This window comes from Carcharhinus amblyrhynchos, unplaced genomic scaffold, assembly GCF_965287045.1.
Source record: "Carcharhinus amblyrhynchos unplaced genomic scaffold, sCarAmb.v2.hapA chromosome_113, whole genome shotgun sequence".
Taxonomy (NCBI): domain Eukaryota; kingdom Metazoa; phylum Chordata; class Chondrichthyes; order Carcharhiniformes; family Carcharhinidae; genus Carcharhinus; species Carcharhinus amblyrhynchos.
This window is the reverse complement of record NW_027649853.1, coordinates 258,290-273,469: the sequence shown is the minus strand read 5'-3', so window position 1 is coordinate 273,469 and position 15,180 is coordinate 258,290. Positions and strand designations below refer to the sequence as shown.

General features: G+C 45.1%; 1 protein-coding gene across 3 annotated transcripts in view; it reads left to right on the top strand.

The window, feature by feature from the left end:
* Window positions 1-15,180, top strand: part of LOC145338628 (voltage-dependent L-type calcium channel subunit alpha-1S-like) — a 421,023-nt gene that overhangs the window by 311,916 nt on the left and 93,927 nt on the right. For 2 of the 3 annotated variants that reach the window (XM_080183005.1, XM_080183004.1), the window contains exons 27-28: window positions 8,245-8,328; window positions 13,047-13,103. In XM_080183005.1, the coding sequence (XP_080039131.1) occupies window positions 8,245-8,328; window positions 13,047-13,103 (141 nt within the window). The remainder of the gene's footprint in view (window positions 1-8,244; window positions 8,329-13,046; window positions 13,104-15,180) is intronic. The other variant, XM_080183003.1, reaches the window with a different exon arrangement.

Below are 15,180 nucleotides of genomic sequence, written 5' to 3'. Positions count from 1 at the left end.
TCTCTGCCCACTCAACCAAACCATTGATATCATTCTGGAGTCAACAGCTACCCTCTTCACTATCAACTACACGGCCAATTTTTGTGTCATCTGTAAACTTCCCAATCATGTGTCCCATGAGTCCAAATCATTTAACAAACAGCAAGGGCTCCCAACACTGAGTCCTGCACAACACCATATGAAATCACTGTCCATTCACAAAAACATCCATCAATCATTACCCTTTGTTTCTTGTCACTGAGCCAATTTTGATGCAGCTCACCACCTTCCTCTATATCCCATGAAATCTCACTTTTCTAACCAGTCAAAGCCTTACATAACATCCACTTACTCCCCTCATCAATTCTTGTTATTTCCTCAAAGAATTCTATTCAGTTAGTAAGACACGATCTCTCATGAGAAAACCATGCTGACTCACCCTGACTAATCATGTTCTTCTAAGTGATAGTTTATCATGTGTCTCAGAATTGTTTTTAATAATTTGCCCTCCACTGAAGTCAAACTGACCAGACTATAGTTTTCTGGCCTATTTCCCGCATCCTTTTTAGATAATGGTCTAATGTTCGCAGAGATCCAACCCTCTGGTACTTCGCCTGATTAGCAGCGTCCATTGCTTCTTCCCTAGCATCCTTCAGTAGCAAGTGATACCATTTAACTGGGCCCATTAATTTATCCACCTTTAAGGATCCCAGTCCCTCCAATACTTCCTCTCTCATTTTGCTTATTATATCTAATATTTCATACTCTTCCTCTTTAACTGGAATGTCAGCATCATCCCTTTCCATAGTGAAGACAGAGACAAAGTACCAAGGTACTCACTGAGAACTCTGCCCACATCTTCTGCATCAACTCACAAGGTACCATGTACATTTATGATAGGTCCTAACTTTTCCTTAGTTATTCTCTTGCTCTTAATGTGTCGGTCAAACCTTTTAAGATTTGCTTTGATCTTACTTACCAATATTTTTTGTATCCTCCTTCTGCTTTCCTAATTTCCATTTTCACATCACACTGTGCATTCTACACTCCACAGTATTAAGTATTTTGTGACTGTCGTAAACATTCTTTTCCTGCTTTATCTTGGGTTGTATGCTTCTGGATAACCAGGGGGCTCTAAATTTGGCAGGACCATCATTTTTGGGGTTGCATGGTGGCACTGGTTGGCACTGCTGCCTCACAGTACCAGGGACCCAGGTTCGATTCTACCCACAGGTGACTGTGTGGAGTTTGCATGTTCTCCAATTTCCTCTGGGTGCTCCGTTTTTTTCCACACTTCAAAGATGTGCAGGTTATGTGGATTGGCATGATGAATTGTCCCTTAGTGTTGGGCATTAGCAATGCTAATGCATGAGGAGAGGGCCTGTGTGGACTAGTTGTTGGTGTGCGCTCAGTTGGCTTCCTTCTACACATCTATGATTCTTTGTGGAGACATGTCTACACTGTTTCTATAGAATTTCACCTTTGAATGCCTCCCACTGATTTGACAGTGTTTCCTTCTGAAAGCTTCTAAAAACACCTGGAATACTGTGTACAGTTTTGGTCTTCTTACTTGAGAAAGGATGTACTGGCACTGGAGCGGGTGCAGAGGGGATTCAGTAGGTTGATTCTGGAGTTGAGAGGCTTGGCTTACGAGGCGAGATTAAGTGAACTGGGGCTATACTCATTAGCATTCAGAAGAATGAGGGAAGATCTTATAGAAACATATAAGATTATGAAGACAATAAATAAGGGAAGTTGTTTCCACTGGCAGGTAAAACTAGAACTAGGGGGCATAGCCTCAAAATAAGGGGAAGCAGATTTAGGACTGAGTTAAGAAGGAACTTCTTCACACAAAGGGTTATGAATCTGTGGAATTCTCTGCCCAGTGAAGCAGTTGAGGCTACCTCATTGAGTGTTTTTAAGGCAATGTTAGATAAATTTTTGAATAGCAAAGAAATTAAGGGCTGTGGTGAGTAGGCGGGTAAGTAGAGCTGAGTCCATGAAAAGGTCAGCCATGAGCTTAGTGAAGGTGGAACAGGCTCAAGGGACCAGATGGCCTACTCCTACTCCTGTTCTTATGTTCAATCAGAGACAGAAATAGGGTGTTGGAGCTCAGCTCCTTCCGTTGATTGGACACCAGGGAGTCCCTTCACCCACTGCACTCAATGATTGGATAGTTTAGTGTGACATTAGGGAGGCCAGATGTCCAGCTTTAGGCTGGACAGTCCGGCTATTGAGCACTCTGTCCTCCGTCCGGCGCATTCTCAAGCCGGGCGTTAATTTGTCCTCCTTTTTTGGGTCTGACTAAAGGCTGTGACCGGCAGCTGGGAAAACAAATTAGAAATTGACACATCACGGTTATCCAATGGATGCTGTGTGCCCACTGACTGACAGCTACTTTATCCAATCCGCGAGCTCCATTTGACTGAATTAAAAAACAATGAAAATGATGCTCAACAATTGTAACCGATCACAGACCGCGCTGCCATCAACACATGCCCCTCAATGTGACTGACAACTTCGTTAGCCAATCACAACGCACTGACCAATCAGAATGCGCTGAAACTGCAAGACTCGCGGTGCTGATTGACAGCTATGTTATCCAATCCATGAGCTCCATCCTTCTGAACTGCGAGAGCACTGAAAATGACACTCACAATTGTAACCAATCACAGACTGTGCTATTAACAGCACACGCCCATCTATGTGATTGATTGCAACACATAAACCAATTGGAATGTGCTAAACCTGCGCAACTCTTAGCCCAGCGTCATTGCGTTGTTGCGTCATTGAATTTGAACCAGGGCAATGTCCTCCTTTTGGAAATGGTCATTCTATGTGACGTGTACTCTTCATGGTGTTTGCGTAGCTACTTCAATCCTATTTAAAGGAGCAGAGTGCCATAACCTCTCTTAAAGAAACAGTGTTGTAACAGCTCTTAAATAAGCAGAGTATTGTAACCTCCCTTAAAGGAGCAGAGTGCTGAAATTCTCTTAAAGGAGCTCAATGCTGTAATCTTTCTTAAAGGGACAGAGTTGTGTAACCTTAAAGGAGAAGTGAATTGTCATTTTCTTTTAAATTCCAAAGCTTGAAACTAATTGGGATTGGTGAAAATTCTTTTCTATTTGTCTCTATCACTCACTGAGTGGGTAACATGAAGAGGCAGCAGAGCTTTATATAATGGGCTGGGGAGGGGCCTTACCAAGAAACTCATCTGAAGCAAAACACAGCAATGAAGTGATAGAGATGGTGAGTTCTCCTGTAGGGACAAGGTCCTACATGGATTTTTGCTGATATTCACTGTATTTTCTGTCTTTTATGTCTGCTCAGAGGTGATCTGTTATTGGTGAGTAGTAGACTATGTCTCTTTGTTACCCTAACACTCACAGTGCTCAGTCCCCTGTCACAAAGAACAAAGAAAATTACAGCTCAGGAACAAACCCTTCAGCCTTCCAAGACTGCACCGGTCATGCTGCCCAACTGAACTAAAATACCCTACCCTTCTGGGAACCATATCCCTCCATTCCCATCCTATTCATGTATCTGTCAAGACACACCTTAAAAATCACTATTGTTTCTAAAGCTTGCCTCGTACATTCCTTTAAACCTTGCTCCTCACAATGGGGCATTGGCACCAGTATTGGGGTAGGTGGGACCTGTTCGGGCGGGATGGGGTTGGTCTGAACCGTGCTGGGACCAGAGTGCTGGCGAATCGAGTAAAGAGGACTGTAGACAGGGCTTTAAACTAATTGGGCGGGGGGGGGGGTGCGAGGGTAGGTGATGTTACGAGGTCTAAAGTTAAGGAGAGGGTACAGGTAAGGGAAGAGGCCGAGGATGTCCCAACAATAGAGGGAGTAGGGAGCGTGAGTATGGTTGGTGGCATTACGGCAAATAGGGTCCAGGTGAAGGCTGGGATGAAAGCACTTTATCTGAATGCACGAAGCATTCGGAATAAAGTGGATGAGCTGATGGCGCAGATCGACACAAATGGATACGATCTGGTGGCCATTACAGAGATGTGGCTGCAGGGTGACAGGGACTGGGAGCTGAATGTACAGGGCTATCAAGTGTTTAGGAAGGATAGGCAGGAGGGAAAAGAGGGGGGCGTAGCTCTGCTGATTAAGGATAGCATCACGGTGGTAGCAAGGGATGATATTGGAGCCAAGGAGCAGAGGGTGGAATCGTTGTGGGTGGAGATTAGGAACAGCAAAGGGAGGAAGACGCTGGTGGGTGTCGTCTATAGGCCCCCCAATAATGATCTGGAGGTGGGGTGGGCTGTTAACGCGCAAATAAGTGCGGCGTGCAGGAATGAGTCGGCCGTAGTTATGGGGGATTTCAATCTGCATATTGATAGGTCGACCCATGTTGGACGCGGGGGGGCTCGAGGAAGAGTTCTTGGAATGCTGCCGGGATAGTTTCCTCGAACAGTGTGTGTTGGAGCCGACGAGGGAGCGAGCTATCATGGATCTGGTGCTATGTAATGAGGCAGGTAGAATTAGGGACCTTGTGGTGAAGGATCCTCTTGGGGAGAGTGATCATTGTATGGTGGAGTTTCTGGTGCAGATGGAGGAGGAGAAAGTGGGTTCCCGGACACGCGTCCTCTGTTTGAATAGAGGGGAGTACGGTAGGATGAGAGAAGAATTGGCGAATGTGGACTGGGGGAGCGCGTTGGAGGGAGGGTCTGTTGAGGAGCAGTGGAGGATCTTTAAGGAGATCTTTCTTGGTGCTCAGCGGAAATTTATTCCGATGGTCAAAAAGGATAGTAGGAAGAGAGGTAATAAGCCGTGGATAACGAAGGAGGTGAAGGAAAGTGTTAAATTAAAAGCGGAGGAATTTAGAGTAGCTAAGAGTAGTGGGCGAGAAGAGGATTGGGAGAGGTTTAAATGTCAACAAAGATCGACAAAGAAGTTGATAAAGAAGGGTAGGAGAAACTGTGAAGCTGGGCTAGCGCTTAATATAAAGAAGGATAGCAAGAGTTTTTATAAATATATAAAAAGGAAGAGGCTGGCTAGGGTGAATGTTGGTCCTTTAGAGGATGAGAAAGGGGACCTAGTGGTAGGGGATGAGGATATGGCTAAGGTATTGAATAACTTTTTTGTTTCGGTCTTCACGGAGGAGGACGTGAATAATTTGCCGGGTGTTAGCGATGGAAAGGTGGTAGGACTGGAGGGTCTTAATGACATTACTGTTACTAGAGAGGCGGTGCTCGACAGACTGGAGGGGCTGATTGTGGACAAGTCCCCAGGACCGGATGGAATGCATCCGAGGGTTCTGAAAGAAATGGCGGAGGTGATAGTGGATGCCTTGGTGGTTATTTTCCAAACGTCGCTGGATTCCGGGGAAGTGCCGGATGATTGGAAAACGGCTAATGTTACGCCGTTGTTTAAGAAGGGTGCCAGGCAAAAGGCGGGGAATTATAGGTCGGTTAGTTTAACGTCTGTGGTAGGTAAAATGTTAGAATCTGTCATTAAGGAGGAAATTGCGAGGCATCTTGAAGGGAATTGCTTGATAGAGCAGACGCAGCACAGTTTCATGAAAGGGAAGTCGTGTCTGACAAATTTACTGGCGTTCTATGAGGATGTGTCTAGGGCGGTGGATAGAGGAGAGCCAGTGGATGTGGTCTTTCTAGATTTTCAGAAGGCGTTTGACAAAGTACCTCACAAGAGGTTATTGCAGAAGGTCGAGGGACATGGAGTTGGGGGTAGGGTGTTAGCGTGGATAGAGGATTGGTTGTCAAATAGGAGGCAGAGAGTGGGGGTCAACGGGTGCTATTCGGATTGGTGGATGGTGACTAGTGGAGTGCCCCAGGGGCCGGTGCTGGGGCCTCAGCTTTTTACCATTTATATAGATGATCTGGAGGAGGGAACCGAGTGTAGGGTGTCGAAATTTGCTGATGACACCAAGATTGGGGGAACGGCAAATTGTGCGGAGGGTGTGGAGAGTCTGCAGAAGGATCTAGATAGGCTGGGCGAATGGGCCAGGAAATGGCAAATGGAATTTAATGTTGGCAAGTGTGAGGTGGTCCACTTTGGTAGGAAGAATGGTAGGAAGGACTATTACTTACGGGGCGAAAAACTGCAGCAGGCGACGGTGCAGAGGGACCTCGGGGTCCTTGTGCATGAGTCGCAAAAACCCAGCTTGCAGGTGCGGCAGGTGGTCAGGAAGGCGAATGGGATGCTGGCCTTCATAGCGAGGGGGATTGAATATAAAAGTAGGGAGGTCTTGCTACAGCTGTATAGGGCATTGGTGAGGCCGCAGCTGGAGTACTGTGTGCCGTTTTGGGCGCTGCACCTGCGCAAAGATATTTTGGCCTTGGAGGGAGTGCAGAGGAGGTTTACTAGGCTGATACCGGAGTTGAGGGGGTTGAGCTATGAGGAGAGGCTGAATAAACTGGGCTTGTACTCGTTCGAATTTAGAAGAATGAGGGGAGATCTCATTGAGACGTATAAGATGATGAATGGGATGGATAGGATAGAGGTGGAGATACTCTTCCCGCTCAAAAAAGACAGTAGGACTAGGGGGCACAGCCTCAAGATAAAGGGGGGGTGGTTTAGAACGGAGTTGAGGAGGAACTTCTTCACTCAAAGGGTGGTGAATCTCTGGAATTCTCTGCCCGTTGAAGTGGTGGAGGCTGCCTCGCTAAATATTTTTAAGACGCGGGTTGATGGGTTTTTGATGAGAGAGGGGATTAGGGGTTATGGGGAGAGGGCGAGAATGTGGAACTGAGCAGCGACAGATCAGCCATGATCTTATTGAATGGCGGGGCAGGCTCGAAGGGCTGGATGGCCTACTCCTGCTCCTATTTCTTATGTTATGTTCTTAAACCTATACACTCGGTAATTGACTCTCCCACCCTGGGAAAAAGCTTCTGACTCTCCACTCTGTCCATGTCCCTCATAATCTTGTAAACTTCTATCGGGTTGCCTCTCAACCTCCATCGTTCCAGTGAATTACAGAGAGTCATGCACTCATAGAGTCGTACAACACAGAAAAGGCCCTTCGGCTTATCAAGTCTACACTAACAATACCTGTCATTAAACTCGTGCTAATTCCATTTTCCTGCACTTTTCCCATATCCTTGAATGTTATGATATTTTGAGTGCTTATTCAAATATTTTTTAAAGGTTGTAAGGTTTCTGCCCTCTACTACCTTCCCAGGCAGTACATTCCAGATTCTCACCAGCTTCTGAGTGAAAAGCTTTTTTCTGAAATCCTCTCTGAATCTCCTACCGCTCACCCTAAAACTATCCCCCTCGTGATTGACTCCTCACTAAGGGGAACCAGCTGCTCCCTATTCACCCTGTCCATACCCCCCCATAATTTTATGCACTTCGATCGTGACCCCCTTCAGCCTTCTCTGCTTTAGAAGAAACAATCCAAACATACCCAGTCTCTCCTTACACCTCAAACGCTCCAGGCCAAGCAACATCCCAGTCAATCTGCTTTCTATCTTCTCTTGTGCAATCATATCCTTTCTATAGTGAGATGACCAGAACTGCGCACAGTCCTCCAGCTGTGGCCTAACCAATGTTCTGTATCTCTCCAACATTACCTTCTTGTTCTTACATTTTATGCCATGACTGATAAAAGCAAGCATCCCATATGCCTTCTTAACTACCCTATTCACCTGTCTGTCGCCATCTGGGATCTGTGAATAAGTACCCCAAGATCCATTTGTTCCTTTGAGCTTCCTTGCCATTCATTAAATACTCCCTTGTCTTGTAACTTCTTCCAAAGTGCATCACTTCGCACTTATCAGGATTACATACCATCTGCCACTACTCTGCCCATCTGACCAGCTCATCTATATCTTCCTGTAACATATGACCTTCTTCTTCACTACTCACCATCCCATCAATCATTGTGTCATCTTGCTTACCATTGCCCTCACATTATCACCTGTATCATTTATCTGTATAACATTATCCTCTCACTCACACATTGATCAGTCCCCTGTTACTCTCTCTCTCACACAGTAGCCAATAATAGTTCATACTGTCTGCTTCTGTGGCAGGGCCATCGCCAGTCTGATACACTTAGTGTTGGTCCCAAACTGCTCAACGTTCAACAAGCTCTTCAGTACTCTCCTATCTTCTATTCCCTCTCCCTCCCTTCTCCTCTCCTCCTCTGCCTTTCCATCTTTCCCTTCCCTCCTTCTCTACACCTCTCCTCACCTGTCCTTTCTCTCTCTCTTCTCTCCTCTCCTTTTCCATGTTCCTGTCCTCTCTTATGTTTTCTCACACTCACTCTGTTGATTCTGTTTAGGGTTATTTTGGAGATCCCTGGAATGTGTTTGATTTCCTGATTGTCATGGGAAGTATCATCGATGTTATCCTCAGTGAGGTCAATGTGAGTACAATGGTCTGTTTACTAAAATGCAGCGGCACTGAAGTGGGAATGTGAGGGAAATGGCCTGGAATCTCTCTGCGTGTACCTCAGTGTGTAATTGCTTTGTGTGCCTGGGATTGCTGTCAGTAGATGTGTAGAAGCGAATGAACAATACGTTTTCTGTGAAATATAAATGTACCTGGAAACAGCCTTGTTTCTTCATGTCAGCTCTGACCTCCAAGAGCTCACTCTGCCATTTCAACCGCTTTTGTATTTCATCTTTTCCATTTAAGTCCCTCTGGACATTCCCATATTGCAAACCCCTCAACCTGAGCCCATAATGGAGAGAGTCCTGAAGCCAGGTCCAGCAGGCTGCCCTAAGCCAGAGTCCACATGAGTCCACAAGTTGTGGATTTGCAATCCCCAGTGAGAACTTCCCCAAGCAGCAAGCACGTTCTTGTAGATTAGTTCTGGAGGATTCCATGATTCTCTGCTGTAAACTGGACATGACCGAATGTCAGCTCCCAAATTCTGATGTGGAGGGTGCATGAAAAGTAAATGTTACACAAGCTTTGTTTTGTGTCATTTTGTTTGACTGAGATGTAGGAGTACTTTTTCCATAACCGAATTATTCAATGGTGGTATGAGCAAGTTTGGGCTGATGTGAATGTATTTTGGTTGGTGTGAATTGGTCTGTGCTGGTGTGAGCTTGCTTGGGCTGGTGTGAGCTTGATTCGGCTGATGTGAACTAGTTTTGGGCTGCTCTGCGCTTATGTGAACTAAATTGTGCTGGTTTGAGCTGGTGGGTCTGGGATGGCTTTAGTTGGTGTGGGCTGGTTTTGGTTGATTTGGAGTTGATTTGGGTTGACTTTGGTTGGTGTGAGCAGGTTTGCACTAGTTTGCATTGGTATAGGTGGGTTTGGCCTGGCTGGTGTAACATAGTGTGAACCGCTGTTTAGGTTATTCTGACCAGCTTTTCTGTGTTAGTGAAAATGATGATGAATTGAACATGTAACCACAGACACGGCTTACTGTCTGGGATGCCTTCATTATGATGTGGGTATGCCGGCGTTGGACTGGCGTAAACACAGTAAAAAGTCTGACAACACCAGGTTTTAGTCCAACCGATTTATTTGATAATAGACTCACAAGCTTTCGAGGTTTCCTGACGAAGAGGGAAACCTTGAAAGCTTGTGAGTATTATCAAATAAATCGGTTGGACTAAAACCTGGTGTTGTCAGACTTTTTACTATGCCTTCATTAGCCATAACCTCTCCTTGGCAACCCAAACCCTGGGAGTCAATTAGAAATACTGTTCAAGCTCAGAAATGGGTGTCAGTAGGAAGGACTGTGGGTTTAAAACAATCCATGCTGGTGATAGGAACACTGTGGGATCGCACTGTTCAATTAGAGTTCAATGTGGCCATATGCACTTTAAAAAGGGAATGACTGTGTGTATATGTGAGAGTGTATGTGTGTCAGTGTTGTTATGGTTCAGGTCAGAAACTCCACAGTATTTTATGGAACTTGCCCGGATCATAAGTTTTGCATCTTGAATTTGGCTAGAATAAGCATGATAGGTTTCACTTCAGGTTTGATTCAAATGACCTACTAGGAAGCTTTTATCCAACAAAGTTTGTTTAAGAATGTAGTTAACATGTACAGAAAGAAATTAGCAATAATTTTTATCAATTACAAATAAGGAACATAGAACATTACAGCGCAGTACAGGCCCTTTGGCCCTCGATGTTGCACTGACCAGTGGAACCAATCTAATGACCCTCTAACCTAAACTATTGCAATGTTATCCACATGCCTATCAACTGACCATTTGAACGCCCTTAAAGTTGATGAGTCCACAACTGCTGCAGGCAGGGCATTCCATGCCCTTACTACCCTCTGAGTAAAGAACCTGCCTCTGACATCCGTCCTATAATTACCACCCCTTAATTTAAAGCTATGTCCCCTTGTGTTAGCCATCACCATCCGAGGTAAAAGGCTCTCACTGTCCACTCTATACAATCCTTTGATCATCTTGTATGCCTCAAATAAGGTCACCTTGTAACCTTCTTCTCTCCAATGAAAATAACCTCAAGTCCCTCAGCCTTTCCTCATAAGACCATACCAGGCAACATCCTGGTAAACCTCCTCTGCACCTTTTCCAATGCCTCCACATCTTTCTTATAATGCGGTAACCAGAACTGTACGCAATACTCCAAGTGCGGCCGCACCAGAGTTTTGTACAGTTGTAACATGACCTCACAGCTCCGAAATTCAATCCCTCTACCAATAAAAGCCAACTTACCGTACGCCTTCTTAACAACCTTATCAACCTGGCTGCCAACTTTCAGGGATCTATGCACATGTATCCCGAGATCTCTCTGCTCGTCAACACTACTAAGAGTCCTTCCATTAGCCCTATATTCCGTACTCCTGTTACTCTTACCAAAGTGAATCACCTCACACTTTTCCATATTAAACTCCATCTGCCAATCCATCTGAAACAATCAATCATGATATAGTATAACACTGAATGAATAAAGGATCTGTCCCAATCAAACCAATCCCATAAACAAGACACTTAATACAGCATAGACTAATGCTCACATGATACTGGAATTAAGACCTTTGGATGAAGTCTGCAGTTCAGTGGATAGACTCAGAACAGTTTGAAGTCAGAACCGCTTTCCAAAACACCAGGGACTCTAGACAAGCCACCAACAGCAGATTCTCCCCCTTTAGAAAGGCAAGACCTTGCGTTCAGCTAACCAGTGAAATTTCCAAAACTACGGGCAGAGAGAGAGAGAGAGAGACACTTTTTTTCAGCTTGCTGTGCCTTCTAAAACTCAACTCTAACTACAACAAAACAAAAAATGAAACCTTAAACTCCCTGAAAAGGAAAGAAAAAACTATCCAAAAATCCATGACTCTTCCTCCTAACAATGCAGGATCATTAAACTACCTAGTATTAAAACAAAGAGATCCCATTGAAGCTATTGAAGTAGCAATAAAAGACATCTCCAAACAAGCTGGTGACAATGACATCAGCTAATACTGCTGAGAGAATAATTTTTTAAAAATTTCTTAAAAGTTCACTGACGTCACATTGTGTATGTGTGAGAGTGTATGAGTGCAGGGGACTGTGAGAACATGTACGTGTGTGAGTGTGACTGTGTATCAGTGTCAGTGCACATTTTGCGAGTGTGTGTGTGTATGTGTGAGCTGAGTGTGTGCATGTGTGTGGCGTGTGTGTGTGTGTGTGTGTGAGCTGAACGTATTTGTGTCTATGAGTGCGTATCTGTGTGAGTATGTGAATGATTGCAGGCATGAGTGTGTGTATGTTAGTGTGTGTGACAGTGCATGTGTGCAAGTGTGTGTGTGAGTATTTATGTGTGTGTGAATGTGCTGTGTGTGTGTGTTGTGCGTGTGTGCTGTGTATGAGAGTGTTTGCAGGCATGCATGTGCACATTGTATGCGAGTATGCGAGAGCGTGTGCCTGTGCATGTGCGAGTGTGCGTATGAGTGTGCTGTGTGTTAATGTGTGTGTGAGAGTGCAGGCGTGCATGTGCGAGTGTATTCAAGTATACATGTGCATGTGTGTGTGAAAGTGCGTCCGTGTGTGTTTATGTGTGTCTGTGACTGTGTGCACGTGTATGTGTCTGTATCAATGTGTGTATGTACGTGTGTTTGTGAATGTGTGCGTGTGTGTGTGCTGTGTGTGTGAGTGATTGCCGGCATATGTGTGTGTGTGTGTGTGTACGTGTGCATGTTTATGTGTTAATGCATGTGAGTGTGGTGTGTGTGTGACTGTGTTAATGTGTGTATGTGTGTGAGTGTGCTGTGTGTGTGTGTGACTGTATGTCTTAATGTGTGCGTGAGTGTGCATGTGTATGTGTTTGCGGGCGTGCATGTGTATGTGTGAGTGATTGTTAATGAGTGTATGTGCATGTGCGAGTGTGAGTGTGTGTGTGTGTCAATGTGTGTCTGTATGAGGGTTATTATGTATGTGTGTGTGAGTATGCGTGTATGTGCGTGCCTGTGTGTGTGTTTGCGCACGTGCAAATGTGAGTGTGTGCATGTGAGTGTGTGTGTGAATGTGTCTGTATGAAAGTGTGTATGTGTGAGTGTGTGCTGTGTGTGTGAGTGTTTGCGGGCGTGCATGTGCGAGTGTGTGTGTCAGTATGCGTGCATGTGTGTGTGTGTGCCTGTTTGCAGGTGCACATGTATGTGTGTGCTGTGTGTGTCTTTGCACACGTGTGAGTATGAGTATGTGAATGTGTGTGTGCTTTTTGTGTGTCTTTGTGCGAGTATGAGTGTGTGTGTCTGTGTCTTTGCATGTGTGAAAGTGTTAGTGTGTGATGTGAATGTGTGTGTGCTGTGTGAGAATGTGGGTGAGTGTGAATGTCAGTGTGTGTGTAAGATTGTGTGTGAGTACATGTATGTGGGTATGTGTGTGCTTGAATGTGTGTTTGTGTGTGCATGCGTCTTGGTGTTAGTGGTTGTGTGGATTCTGTGTTACTGTACATAAGGATTTCAATATGTTCTATCTCTCAATCCAGCTCCGTTTCTATCTCCATCTCTCCCTCTGTGTGTCTCCCTCACTCTATTTATCGCTGTTCTAATTTTTTTTCTCCACCCTTTTCCTTTTGCACTCTTTGCCTTTCTTCTAACACCCTCAGTTCTTTTCTCTATCTTCATCCCTTCCATGCTCTCTGCTCACTTCTTCATTCCTTTGACAGACAGCTCTTGCTTCCAGTGGGGGCCTCTACTGCCTGAGCTCTGGATGCGACTCCAGTGTAAATATTTGGTTGCATGTGGGGTGGCTGTGTGCAGTGCTGTGCCTCAGATTCCCTTCCTTTTGGAGTGTAGACTTCATAGTAAATCTCTTATCCTGTTGTGTGATATCAACTGTCAAATCTGATACAAACACTCAAAGAAGCAAAGATATTGAGTTGACAACCTCCGGGGACAGGGCCAACTCTCAGATTGGTCCCTCTTGCTGATGCTCAAAGCCTCTTCAAGGAGTTAATGATTCTTCAGAAAACTGTACAAGGCTGGCCTTGCAGCTTGTAGCCTCTAACCAGAATCGTGTTGGATGAGAGACCTGAGAGGTTCATAGAATCCCAACAGTTCAGAAGAAGGCCATTTGATCCATTGAGTCTGTACCGACCACCCAAGCCCTATTCCTGTAACCCCACACATTTACCCTGCTAATCTCCCTGACATTAAGGGTGAATTTAACATGGCCAATCAACCTAACCCGTGTATCTTTAGTCTATGGGGGGAGACCGGAGCACCCAGACCTACACAGACACAGGGAGAATGTGCAAACTCCACACAGACAGTGACCCAAGGCCAGAATTGAACCCGGATCCCTGGCGCTATGAGGCGGCAGTGCTAACTACTGTGCCACTGTGCTGCCCCAGGTTAAATAGCGATTGACTAAGTAGGATTACAGTGTATCAAAGAATGTGAGCATTACAGCATCCAGCTGGATGTGAACTCAATCACGGTTCACACAGAGGGGCGGGGAAGAAAATGCTCGTTGTGATGTTTCCCCATTTCTCATTTCATTTTGACCCAGCTGAGACCTAACGCAGCTGGGGGTGGGTGGATTGTGATTAGCTTGGCTGAGTTTGTGTTCAGACTGCACATATCTACTCCACCGTTAAGTGTTTCCCTAATTCCCAGTCTGTCCATTACCCTGTGTTAGTCTGGGACAGGGATCGAAATCCAGAATGTTCTATCCTGAATTTTAAATGTACCCCAAGATCCTCACTTTGCTTCTTTGAGAACTGTGGCCCCTAACCAACTCATTGTGGATGGAAATAGATGTGATAGTGTTGGTTTTCTCAGTTGATTAAACATTTACTGATGTTGAACCCCAGCTCTGGTTGTTGGAGGAATAACTGGTCTGCAGAACTTCTTTTCAGTCACTTATTAACATGGTATGTGAATCTACTAGCTAGCCCTTTGCTTCCCATAATCCCCAGTGTACCTCTCGCACTAACTAGATCTTTTCTGTCCCATGATGTCCCTTCTTTCTTACTGCCCAACTCACTCTTCTCCCAAGTCACCATATGCATGAACTTTGGTTCCCCAGATTTCTGGCTTGATTGCCTATCTATTACCCAGACAGTATCACTAGTCCCACTCAACAACTACGCTCATACAGCTGCCTCCAGAATCAAAGAATTAATGTCCCTGATGTACTTCATGGAGACATCATCAAGAAAATGAAAACTGAAGGAACGATTAAACCAGGTGACCTAAAGCTTAGTCAAAGAGGTAGATTTTACAAAGTGTCTTTCAGGAGAAGAGAGAGGTGGAAAAGTTTAGGGAAAGAATTCCGAAGTTTAGGGGATAGGCAAGTGAAGGCATGCCCATCAGTCACAGATTAATAAATAGTAGCTGTTCTGGAGGCCAGAATTTGAGGAGCACAGATATCCTGGATTTTGTGGGGCCAGGGACCCAGGTTCAGTTCCAGCCTCAGGTGATTGTGTGGAGTTTGTGCATTCTCCCAGTGTTTGTGTGGGTTTCTTCCAGGTGCTCCTATTTCACAGTACAAAGATGTGAGTGTTAGGTTGATTGGCCATGCAAAATTTCCCCTTCGTGTCAAGGTTACAGGGGTAGAGCCTGGATGGGTTGGTTACCGGTGCAGTTTCAATGGGTCAAATGGCCTCCTTCTGCACTGTAGGAATTCTTTGATCCTACATATTAGTTCACAGAATGTGGGCATTACTGGCTAAACCAGCATTTATTGCCCACCCTTAATTGCCTTTGAGAAGCTGGTGGTGAACTGTATTCTCAAAGCACTGAGGTTCATGTGGTGTTGGGAGGATTTTGATCCAGTGACAGTAAAGTTACAGCAAT